This window comes from Lepus europaeus, chromosome 14 (genome assembly GCF_033115175.1).
Source record: "Lepus europaeus isolate LE1 chromosome 14, mLepTim1.pri, whole genome shotgun sequence".
Taxonomy (NCBI): Eukaryota; Metazoa; Chordata; class Mammalia; order Lagomorpha; family Leporidae; genus Lepus; species Lepus europaeus.
In genome coordinates this window covers 6,876,752-6,889,505 of record NC_084840.1, presented here as the reverse complement: position 1 = coordinate 6,889,505, position 12,754 = coordinate 6,876,752, and the positions used below count along the sequence as shown (strand labels likewise).

The 12,754-nt window shown below is 38.3% G+C and overlaps 1 protein-coding gene across 1 annotated transcript in view; it reads left to right on the top strand.

Moving 5' to 3' along the window:
• BRINP3 (BMP/retinoic acid inducible neural specific 3) overlaps positions 1-12,754 on the top strand; it is a 510,736-nt gene that overhangs the window by 440,983 nt on the left and 56,999 nt on the right. Inside the window, exon 7 of the mRNA XM_062211230.1 lies at positions 1,925-2,147. Within this exon, the coding sequence (XP_062067214.1) occupies positions 1,925-2,147 (223 nt within the window). The remainder of the gene's footprint in view (positions 1-1,924; positions 2,148-12,754) is intronic.

Below are 12,754 nucleotides of genomic sequence, written 5' to 3'. Positions count from 1 at the left end.
AACTGTTTCAAAACCCTATATTTGAAAACAACTAAATGGGCATTTAAAAAGGCTGATAGGGGTCGGCACTATGACATAGTGGGCTAAGCCTCCACCTGCGGTGCCCACATCCCATATGGGTGCCAGTTCAACTCCCGTTTGCTCCACTTCCAATCCAGCCCTTTGCTAATTCACCTGGGAAAGCAGTGGAAGATGGCTCAAATGCTTGGGCCCCTGTACCCTGAACCCAAATGGGAGACCCAGAAGAAGCCCCTGGTTCCTGGCTTCAGATAGGTCCATCTCATGCTGTTGGCAACCATTTGGGGAGTGAACCAGCAAATGGAAGATCTCTGTCTGTCTCTCCCTCCCTCTCTCTCTCTCTCTCTCTCTCTCTCTCTTTAACTCTGCCTCTCAAATAAATGAATAAAATCTTTAAAAAAAGAAAAAAAAACAGCTGATAACATGGTAGAATTTAAAATTAAAAGATATGTCATCATCTGTACTTGCTCATTTATGTTGGACATCAGGGTGCAGAGAGGGTGAGGTTTACTGCAGACTCAGAACTTCCTTGTGTACAGAACAGCGATGAGAACAAAGCATGGCTTATCCTCTTCAGGTCTCTATGGTGCATTTGCAGTCTGTGATGTGTGGTTGTGCATGCTGGAGGATGACCCCAACAATGTAGTGTATGGCAATGTTTGCAACATGTTTTTAACACAATAAATCCTGCAAATACTTCAGTGCTTGTTTGTAGTAGTCACTTCAGAAGTTAAGGGGAAGTGAGATAAAAGGTTAAAAAATGTTTTTCTGTCTGTAATAAAATATATAAGAAGATTTTTCATTATGCTTACCTTGGAATCGACAATGCAGTAGATTTAATTACATGCACATTGTTGCACACCCATCATTGAAATCCTTTCCAAATGTTCATCCTCTGGAACAGAAATTCTGTAACAATTGTGCAGTATCTTACATTCCACTTAACTATGGTGAGTTCTCATCTGCTCTGTGTCTCTAGAAATTTGACTAGTCTCATTATTTCCTACCACAAAATTATACAGTATTTGTCCTCTGATATTTGGTTTCTTTCAGTGAACATACTGTGTTCCAGGTTCACCTATGTTGTATCATGAATGAGAACGAATACATTTTATGTCCAATGAATATTGTATTAGGGTATGGACCACATTTTATATGTCCGTTTTTCTCCTGATGGGAGTTTGCTTTTATCCACAACTATTGACTAGTGTCTCAATTACCCTTTAGATAATATATACATTGATTATGATTGATTTTGGTTGGTTAGATATTTGAAAAGAAAGCAATTTACAGTGTGACAGATATTGCATGCAGCATGAAAAAAGCTGATGTTTCTTTAAATTATTTTTATTTTTTTCTATTATGCACTTAAATTTTAAACTGTTGTATTATGAATATGACAAATACAGTCAGAGGACTAATGAGAGTGATTAGTTGAATATTAAATTTTTCCATTTAAATAGATTGCTTGTTTTCTTTAAATAGTAAAATCATTTAGTATTGATCTTATGTGTTAATAAAAACTTCTGAAAAGAGTTCTTTAATGTACAATACTATTAGAGGATTATTAATACTGATTCCAAAGATAAAAGCTAGAGTAATGACCTCTGCTTGTCAAAGGAAGCTAATTCAAATGCCATCAGGAAGAGACACAGAGAAATTAAGTCATTTAAATGGTCTACCCAAACTACTTGCTTTTACAAAAACTATTTAATTGTTTTCTTGTATAAAAGTTCTATTTTAAGGGAAGCACAAAAGGAAACACTCCTAAATGATTCCAAAATCTCACCTTCTATTAATTTGCCACTAACAAATAATTAATTGCATTTATTTGTTTTTAATTTTAATAAATGTTTGGAAAAAACAATTGTTTATAATTAAAATACCTATTTTTAACATTTTTCAGATGAATTCAAGTTCTTTATGAAAAGGCTACCTGTGAATTACTTCCTGAACACATCCACTCTAATGCATTTGTGGACAATGGATTCTAATTTTCAGCGCCGTTATGAACAACTGGAGAACAGCATGAAACAACTGTTCCTAAAGGCACAGAAAATTGTCCACAAGCTCTTTAGCCTTAGCAAGAGGTGTCATAAACAGCCCCTCATCAGCCTGCCAAGACAAAGGTGAGTCAGTGGTGCGCCTGAAGATGCTGCTTCGTCAGTGAGTCCTGGTACTGTTCTGAATGCGGTGAGGGAACGCACATAGCACAGTGTTACTTATGCTAGTAGAGGTCTTCTAGGAAAAATAAAATAGCACATATCCTCTACTGTCTCAAAATAATAAACTGCAGTAGTTTCCAAAGCAGTAGTACAGTGGGAACTTGTGTTAACACTTGTTTTTTTTTTTTTTTCTTCATCAGTAACAAAACAAATCATTCTAATTTGTTCCATTTGATATTCAGTTGATAATTATATTACAGTGGACACAAAGCCATAAACAATACAGTTGTCAGCATGGGTAGTAAGCAGAACCATAAAGTGAAATTTCGGAATATGTAATTTTCATGTAAAGTGTCTGAAGGTTTATTTCACATGAACTATGTTTACAGAACTAAAACTCATTCTGTAAAAGACTTTGAAAATCCCTGTGAGGGGTTCTAACATTTGTGTGTATGATGACAGACTTTAATATGTGGATCTGAACTGAGCTGGGGCGGTAGCTTTGGGATGTACTAGTTTAAGAGCAGTTAATGCCATAAAAAAATCACATTTACCTACTTGAAGCCAGGTTAAAAATACTTCAGAATTAAAACAAGTAAATGTAAGACAGCTCCACAAAAGTATACATTCTTACCAGTATCACTGTTGTCAAATGCTTAGGTTTCAACTTAATGATTAAATCATTAAGAGGAAAAATCTGTAATTATAGATTTTTTTTTCCTCTGGGGGGGAAAAAAAAACTGAAGATCAATATACTGTTAAAACGCCTTTTAAAAATAACTCACTGGCATTTTTGTCATGATCCATTGATTTTTAGTGTATTCAAATTTGTGTAACCTCATCACAATCTAAGTTGACTATATTTCCATTACTCCAAGAAGAAACAGAACCAATTAGCAGTCACTCCCTATTATTCCGCAGACTAACCCAGGCCATTTATCCCTATAGATTTTTCTAGTCATTATTTGTCCTTATAGCTTACCTGCTCTGTGCATTTTGTGTTGATGGGATCATAGAGTACCTGCAGCCCAGCAGCACGGGAACACTGCCTTCCTTTATCCTTTCACCTTTTGATGGCCAGTGTTTCAGGCCAGTTTCACTTAGATATTTTACTTTCAGGCCAGTGTGAATAATACTTCAGTGAACATTTATGTTTGTCTATGCGTTTTCAGTTCTTTTGGGCATATGCCAAAGTGAGGAATCGTTAGTAATAATTCTTTTTTTTTTATTAAACTTTTATTTAATGAATATAAATTTCCAAAGTACAGCTTATGGGTTACAATGGCTTCTTAAAACTAACATTTTAAGGAGCTGCCAAAATGATTTCCAAAATGAACGCACCATGCAGTATTTCCACCAGTCACGAAGGACAGCTCCAACCACACCATACCCTCACCAATTCTTGTTGTGTTCTGTCCTTTTCACCACAGCTATATAAGTGGATGTGAAGTTGTATGTGGGGATTTTGATTTACATTTACCTAATAACTAATAATGGTGGGTATCTTTTTATTTTCTTATTGCCCATCGTATATCCTCTTTGGACAAATGTCTAAAGTAATTCAAACATTTCTACATTTAAATATTGAATCATAAGAGCACTGTTTGTATTCTTAACTCCAGTCCTGTATCAGTTGTATTATATCTTAATATTTCCTCCCATTTTCTGGCTTGTCTTTTTATTTTCCTGATATACATCAGGAAAATGTATGTATGTATGCCTCTGTCTCTCTCATCAGTTTAACAAAAGTTTATAGATTTTGTTGCCATTTTCAAATATCTAACTTTTAATTTTCTTGAGTTTTAAGGCTTTTCTCTTATTTATCTTCTTTTTTCTTTCTAATCATTATTCTTTCCATTTGTTGTGTATTCGATGTAAATTTATCTTTCTGATTCTTAGAATGAAAAGATGGATTATGGAGAACTTTTGTCTTTTTAAGTACAGACATTCACTGTGAAAATTTCCCTATAGGCATTGCAAGGAGTTCTGTTATTTTATATATCTCATACATTTTCTTATTCTCTCATGAATCATGTGTTTTAGTATGTCTATCTATATACTCCCTGGGGGGGGGGGGAACAGTAAGAAGGCACTCTTATTTGATTGTAATAAACTTTCTGCTCTACATGTGTGGATTAAAACAGTCTGAAACATCATTTAAAATAGATTAGTCTCTCAGACATAGAACTGTGCCAGAAGATAAGGTGAGGTAGGAGTCGGGTTGATGAATCTGGTTATAAACATGTTCACTGCAGGCCTCTGTTTAACAAAACAGTTAGAGCAGGATATTTTTTTTTTTTTTTTTTTTTTGGACAGGCAGAGTGGACAGTGAGAGAGAGAGAGAGAGAGAGAGAGAGAGAGAAAGGTCTTCCTTTTGCCGTTGGTTCACCCTCCAATGGCCGCCGCGGTAGCGCGCTGCGGCTGGCGCACCACGCTAATCCGATGGCAGGAGCCAGGTGCTTCTCCTGGTCTCCCATGGGGTGCAGGGCCCAAGCACTTGGGCCATCCTCCACTGCCCTCCCTGGCCACAGCAGAGAGCTGGCCTGGAAGAGGGGCAACCGGGACAGGATCGGTGCCCCGACCGGGACTAGAACCTGGTGTGCCGGCGCCGCCAGGCGGAGGATTAGCCTAGTGAGCCACGGCGCCGGCCAGAGCAGGATATTGATGTGGGAAGCCCAGGGAAGAGTTGACCAAGTGGCATGGCTCTCGCCAGCACATCAGTCTGTGAAATCTGATTCTGACGCCCAGTGTACAGACAGATCTGCAGCTAGATGCAAGAGCCGAGTGGGGAAGTAGAAACAGACTGGACACACACTAGGGTAAGTTTTCCGTGGGCGTCTCCATCAGTTTGAGCAAAAATAAATGAATTCTAAGTTGGGCAGACAAAGGTGCTGCAAAAGTGCAATATTTGTAAGCAAAATATCGGGTTGCGGAAACCCAAATCGAGTTGGGTGTATGCAAAATAAATCAGTGGAATAAAAGGAAGATGTATTATCTGGAGCAGAATTCAATATAATACAAATAAATCTTTGTTTTCCAAAACTTTTGAACAAATCAAGGATAGCCACAGGCTGTTCTTGACTTTTATATTTTACGTTCAGCATAATTTCTGTGGTATTGCTCATCAAACACAAAGCAGTGCACACTCTTGCTAGATGAAGAATTACTGGATTTGGATTTTTCTGCATCACATTTTTCAAATACTATCAATGGGAGATTTTGTTTCTATTTTGCTTATATGGTCCATATTTGAATAGAACAATATAAAATGATATTAGGAAAATAAAAAATATGCACTAATATCATTAGTAGTGGAAACAGTAGGAGAGGAGTCTAGAAATCTGTGAGGAGGTGGGGAATATTTCCAGAAACCCTTGATTGAGTACATGGAGAACAAATAACAATGATTCACTTTCAAACATTTTTATTTTTTCCTGTCTGTATGGAGGTTTTCTCAGCCTTTCTGAATTCATTTCTTGTGAGAAGAGTTATTCTTTTATTTTGTTAAGTGCCAAAATATTTTTAAAAGATGTAGAAACAGTCAAACTGAGACCTTCAAAAGTGCATCTTCAATAATAAGATGGTTAGTATATCAGCTCCGTGTAGAGTGGCAGACAGGTTGAAGTTACCCTTTATAATGTAGAGTACAGTTCTACTTTTAAATTAATTAATGAATTAATTTGAAAGACACAGAGACAGACACACACACACACAGGGTAGCAGGGATGGACGGAGGGAGGAAGTCTTCTATGAGTTGGTTCATACCCCAATTGACCTCAACAGCCGGGCTGTGTCAGATCGAAGGCAGGAGCTAGGAACTCCATGCTGGTCTTTCTAATCGGTCACAGGGGTCCAAGCACTTGGCCCACTTTCCACGGCCTTCCCAGGCACATTAGCAGGAAGCTGAGTCAGAAGGGAATAGCCAGTGCTGGGACTAGCACTCAGATATGCACCACAGTGCTGGCCCCACTTCTTCCTTTGTAGTAAAACATCAGGCAACCTCACCACTTCTCTCAGTGAGTCAAATGACTCAAGATGCTTTTTCTTCTTAACTTGTGATAGCCCTGTGATAATACCATTTCCTTCAGGTAATCAACTTTTGTTGCTTTTCTCAAACTTTTGTTAAGTTTATTTATTGACATTTCATTGTTTGAAAAGCAAAGAAACAGCAGTACAGATAGAGATAGAGATAGAAATTTTCTATCTACCTGTTTACTCCCTAAATATCTGCAAAAACCAAGGCTGGGCTAGGTAAAAGCCTGGGAGAGAGAGAAAGGAGGAGAGAGGGAGGGAGGGAGGGAGAGAGAGAGAGAGAGAGAGAATCTCTTATTCACTGATTCACTTTCCAAATGGGCATAATAACCAGGGCTAGGCCAGGTCAAAGCAAGGAGCCAGGAACTCCACCTCGATCTCCCACATGGTTGGCAGGTACTGAATCCATTGAGCCATCATCTACTGCTTCTCTGGCATATGAGCAGGGTGCTGGATCAGAAGCAGAGTAGCATTTTGTTATGAGATGTGGGCATGCCACATGGCACCACAGGCCCTGCCTCTGAAATCAGTTTTATTTTAAAATAATTTCACATTAATATCCATGTATGAAATTGCATTCTTTTCAAGAAGTCAGCCAACTTTCTTGTCTTTCTCCTCCTTCTACTCATGACCTCCGTTATAATAAAACTCAAAATGATGTTATGATTTCATACTAAAAAGAACAACAAAAAACACAAAATAATAATACATGGATGAAATGAAGTGGAAGAATCAATTATGTTTGTGTGTCGGAGTGAATAAAATACACTTGAGAATGCAGAAATGAGATAACTATTACCATACCAGGGAGGATTATCTACCTGCCCAGTGGAACGCTCTGGAAACATGGAATTCAGGTAGCACAAAGACCAAAGGATTTTGAATTTTTGGTCTCAGAACTCCTTTGTGCTGTTAAAAATTATTGATAGATCCGAAGTGCCTTTGTGTATGGTATATAAATATATGTACATATATGGGGATATATAGATAGATATTTACACACAAATGTTTATATCCACGTGTACCACAGTAAAAGCCAAAGAAAAGTTTAAATAAATTTTCATATATACCTACTAATACAATGAAGAGTAACTATAGTAATCCTATTACATGTTAATATATATAACATTTATGTTTTTTTTATTTTTTTTTAACTTTTATTTAATGAATATAAATTTCCAGTGTACAGCTTATGGATTACAATGGCTTCCCCCTCCCATAACTTCCCTCCCACCCGCAACCCTCCCCTCTCCCGCTCCCTTTCCCCTTCCATTTGCATCAAGATTCATTTCCAATTCTCTTTATATACAGAAGATCAATTTAGTATAAAGATTTCAACAGTTTGCACCCACATAGAAACACAAAGTGAAACATACTGTTTGAGTACTAGTTATAGCATTAAATCACAATGTACAGCACATTAAGGACAGAGATCCCACATGAGGAGCAAGTGCACAGTGGCTCCTGTTGTTGACCCAACAAATTGACACTCTAGTTTATGGCGCCAGTAACCATCCTAGGCTGTCGTCATGAGTTGCCAAGGCTATGGAAGCCTTCCAAGTTTGCCGACTCTGCTCATATTTAGACAAGGTCATAAAAGACAGAGTGAGGATAGTAACCAATGATCCTAAGAGTGGCATTTACCAGGTTTGAACAATTATACAGCATTAAGTGGGGAAGAGGACCATCAGTACACACAGGGTGGGAGTAGAGCCATTGGTGGTAGAGTAGAGGTTATGATTACAAAGGAATGAGGCCCAAGTGCGCTAGACAGGGCCTAGAACAAAGGACAGAGTCATTATTAGAGGAGCTAAGAAAGGTGCTGTCTAAGCTACAAGTAATTTTTCTGATTGAGAGGCAAATAGAACCTGATAGAAGGGGCTTGATAATAATCTGGTGGGCTTTAGGCCTTGTAAATTCAGAGGCCCAGACCTATCTATCTCTTCACATGGGGTATATCCTAAGGGAGGTGTGAACCTCCTAGGGGAAGGCACTCTGTTGACTTCCATTGCTTGGCTGGCCTGGGAGGAGAGCTGGCCAGGTAAAGGCAGGTGGCATCTCTAACAAGAAATTTACAGTTTTGCCTGCAATGTTGCTGACCCTACTTGACCATACCCTCAGCTGCAGTGGTCACTTTGGAAGTTGGGCTGAGTGAAGGGCTTTTCAGCTTAGAGCCAATAAGATCTGTGGCTCTGACCTGGGCATCCTTCGACTCCAGGGCAGGTCCATTTCCAGTGATCCAACTCTTGGCAGAGCTGCCAGGGCTCTTCACAAGCTGACTTCTGCTGAAGCCCAGGCTTACCACATTGAAAGCCACTGCAGTGGACTGGCCTGTTGGGTCTCCTTGAGGGCAGATCACTGTACAGATCAGCCATTAATAGGCCTGCCACCCATTGCTTCTGATGCCTAGCTTTCTTTTCCTCCTGGTTTGTGTTAAAGCAGACCAGAGGATGCAAGTCAAGGGAGTGCCCGTGTCCCATCTCTAATCTTCGGTGGCCTGAACTACAAGTCTATAGTCACAGGCATGTTCTGTAGTAGTTTTTCTAAGGTAGACAATGCCCATGAGGGAAATTATATTCTCACTTTAAAACTTTCTTTCCCTTTGGTCTGAAAGGGAGGTTTTTTCTACTTACTGTATACTTCGCTGATGGCGAAGTGAATCTAGCTATGAGATTATTATTTAAGTTCTTATTTTGGCTATGCTATTTCAGAAAATTGTTAGCCATCTCTTTTATAAGGTCTAAAGATTAAATTGTGCGTCCTACAGATTCCTTCATAATAGAATTAGTTTCCTACCTTGAAGAGAATAGAGAAATGAAAGAACAAGTTGGGCTTAGAATAGAGAAATGAGGGAGCAAGTCCTAGATCGCTTGCTGACAATAGCAATATCACATGAATACTTAGCAAACCGTTTCAACCATTAGATAACAACTTAAGAAAACATTTACCAGAAGGTCCAATGCCTTCTATAAATTTTAAGAATCATGTATTTGAAAACACCTCTTAAATATCTAACATGGTGTAGTTTGTTTAGCCAGTAAACTTAAGCACAACCATCTAAAATGTTTTTAGTTTCTTTCTACCAACAAGTCTAAAACATATGATACACAGATTCAGGTCCCACAAATTAAAATGTATCTTTGATTGATTTTAGCAGCTTAAATTTATGGACAATCTTATCTATAAGCCATTTAAAATAAAACTCTTAATAAAATTTCCCCATGTGGACATACAATATGTACACACATATAATATAGCATAATAGACCAATATAGCAATTTTAATAATAGCTTTTAAAATCTTTAACTCTTTTTGTAGATTGCCAATTGATTTGAATTGCTTTTTGTTTTTAGTAACCTCAGTTAACCATACTTTCTCTCAGTTGGTACTGTTAATACATTATTGGCTTCATCTGTTTACAGAGCCATCCCAAAGTACTGAATACAATAGAAGTGGCTGGAAAAAGTCCATAGGAACCTATAGGAGGACAGCTAAACACAGAACCAACAACGCTTTAGTTTTATGAGCAGCACATCATATATAACTGTGGATGACAAAAGACTTTAAGTCGCCATGTTTAAAATTATAAACTCATCAACCAACAAGAGGCACTTGCTTACTTCACAGTATTTTTGAAAGCACCTGTAGGATTTTACAAGTATTTAACAACATTTATGTTTAAATGAGTTTCCACATTTCCTTACTGTTTGACTTAAATCAGATGTGGAAATCTATCTGCCAAGGGCCTTCTGTATATTTATACCATCATTCACCATTATCAGCTTAAGAATTAGTGTGCTAGAGATGTATTGAATGTTGAATCCTACCTGTGGTTGCTTTGGCAGGGTCAGACTATATAATGATGAGAGCCTTATACGACCCACAGGCTGGAAGTTCCCCACCCCTGAAGAGATGAGTCTTGAATCTCATAGCTGCTTCTGCTAGGCAGCCATTACAAATTCTAGTTCCATAGATTCACATAGATTGTTGGAGAAAGGAGTATCTTTTTTTTTTTTTTTTTTAGATTTATTTATTTGAAAGTCAGAGCTACAGAGAGGCAGAGGCAGAAAGAGAAAGGTCTTCCATCCGCTGGTTCACTCCCCAGATGGCCGCAATGGCTAGAACTCTGCCCATCCGAAGCCAGAAGCCAGAAATTTCTTCCCGGTCTCCCATGTGGGTGCAGGGGCCTAAAGACTTGAACCATCTTCCACTGCTTTCCCAGGCCACAGCAGAGAGCTGGATCAGAAGCAGAGCAGCCTGGACGCGAACTTAGGGGATGCTGGCACCTCAGACTGGGGCTTTAACCCACTGCGCCACAGCACCGACCCCAAGCGTGTATCTTAACCCCTATAGATAACTGTGGGTATTATTCTTTGATACTACTCCAAAATCCCACAGGTGATAATTATAATGGGAATCTTAAATCATATGACTCACATTCTGAAATTCTTTACGTGGAATTCTTGGTCTCTGTTGTTCAATGAATAGATGTTCAACTCACACAAAACCATTCATTAGCCATTTAGAAAATATTGTTTTGCTCTGTTATGAGAATCTTCTAAATGATTTTCATATCCTTAAATAATAACAAAAGGTCTCATTTCCTAGTGTCATCACTGGACTAGTGAAAAAGTCTTGAGTTTTCTAGGAAGGTGTCAATCACATAGTGACAGGTTCAGAAATGTTATGTCAGTCATTCTTCTTGTATGACAGTCTCATTTCCTTAAGGTTTGATGAAAGACCTCCCACGTATCCAGATCAGAATAACCATAGTGTTAAAGGACGTCAAGTGAAAATGGTTTAGAAGAAGAGTTCCCATTTCTTCAAGGCAACTTTTACAGTTGTGTGTGGCACAAGTACTTTATTCGTATGTCCTGTTCTGATATCCAGATGTGTAGTGAAGATTGAGACGCAATCATCCTTTCTTCCAACTGCTTCATCTAGAACATTCATGAGTAAGAAAACAGTTGCGTGTTTTACAAGAGCATGGAGGTTACGAGAATAAGCTGATTAGCTGCACGGTTTGGTCCCATTGCTTTGATTTGTACCAAGTCTCCAGCAGCTGGCTCATGTTTCTTCTGGAAAAAGCAATGCAACTGTCAAGAAAATGCAAAAGAAAAATAGTTCTGCATTTACATGAAAATAGTTTTTATATATAGTATTTATATATAGTATTTATATGTAGTATTTATATATAAATAGTTTTTACTTTGTGTATCTCTGAAGGTAGCTGGTCCCCTTTTCCATTCTTCACCTCTCACAGCCTGGGCCATGTGGATCTCTCATTGAGAGAGGTTCACCTCCTTATAACGACCTCACAGACCTGAGGACAAGGTCGTTCTCCCCCCTTCCCTCACCAACCCAGACTCTAGTTTCATCTGCACACAAGCTGCTCACACTTCCAGGCATCGTTGCACCTAGGACGGACGTGGCTAAGTCTGGACAAATGGTTGTAAATGGAAGGGAAGCATGAGACTTCTGAGAGGAGAAGATTTGAGAATCTTGGGGGAGAATGGGAGAAGTTAGGGGAAAGTTAATTGAGGGAATTGAGTCATAATAAGGTAAAAGGAAGAAATTCTGGGATTCTGTTGCCCAGCAGGGGACTTAAAATAATGACAACATACTAAATACTCACACTTTATTTTTAAAAAGCTTTAGAGAATTTTATGTTTTCACCATAAAGAAATAATAAAGTTTTGAGGAGATAGAGATTTTACCATGATTTGCACATTCTATAGTGCATACACTTATCAAAATATAACATATCAGTCAACCCGTAAATGTGTGTAGTTTTTTATGTGTCAGTTAAAAACAGGAGCCAACATTGCAGCTCAGGGAGTTAGGCCACCAACTGGGATATCTGCATCCTACACGGGTGCTGGTTCAATCCCTGGCTGCTCCACTTCTGGTCTAGCTCCTTGCTGCTGTTCCCAGGAAGGCAGCAGAAGGTGCCCCCCCCCCCAAAGTGCTTGGGCCCCTGCTACCCAAGTGGAGATCTGGATGGAGTTCCAGGCTCCTGGTTTCAGCTGGGCCCATTCCTGGCCCTTGCAGCCATCTGGGTAGTGAACCAGCAGATGGAAGATTTCTCTCTCTGTACTTCTGCCTTTTAAATAAATAAAAAAAATCCTTTTAAGAAAACAGAAAAGTATGATAAAGATAAATAGTGAAGCCACCTTATTTTTCCTGGAATGCTTGTAATTTTGCCATTATTTTAGAGAGGAATTCAATTCCATTTTGTCTAACTGCTGTTTGGCTTGTATTATTATTATAGTCAAACATGGATTCCAACTAATAAGGAATCTGACTGGATGGACTTGAAATTATCAATTTTATAGAATATGTGATTTAATTAAAATGGAATTTATAATTTAATACAAGGTACTTTTGTTGAGAGCAATTTCATATGAAACTGTGCAGAAAAATTAGAAAATTAATTTTCCTTGCATTTATATTTTTCATTATTTTTCAAGTTTCAGCCACTCTATGATATCTCTCAAACACATGCTACGTAATAGAAAAGCAATAAGTTTTAAGACTTT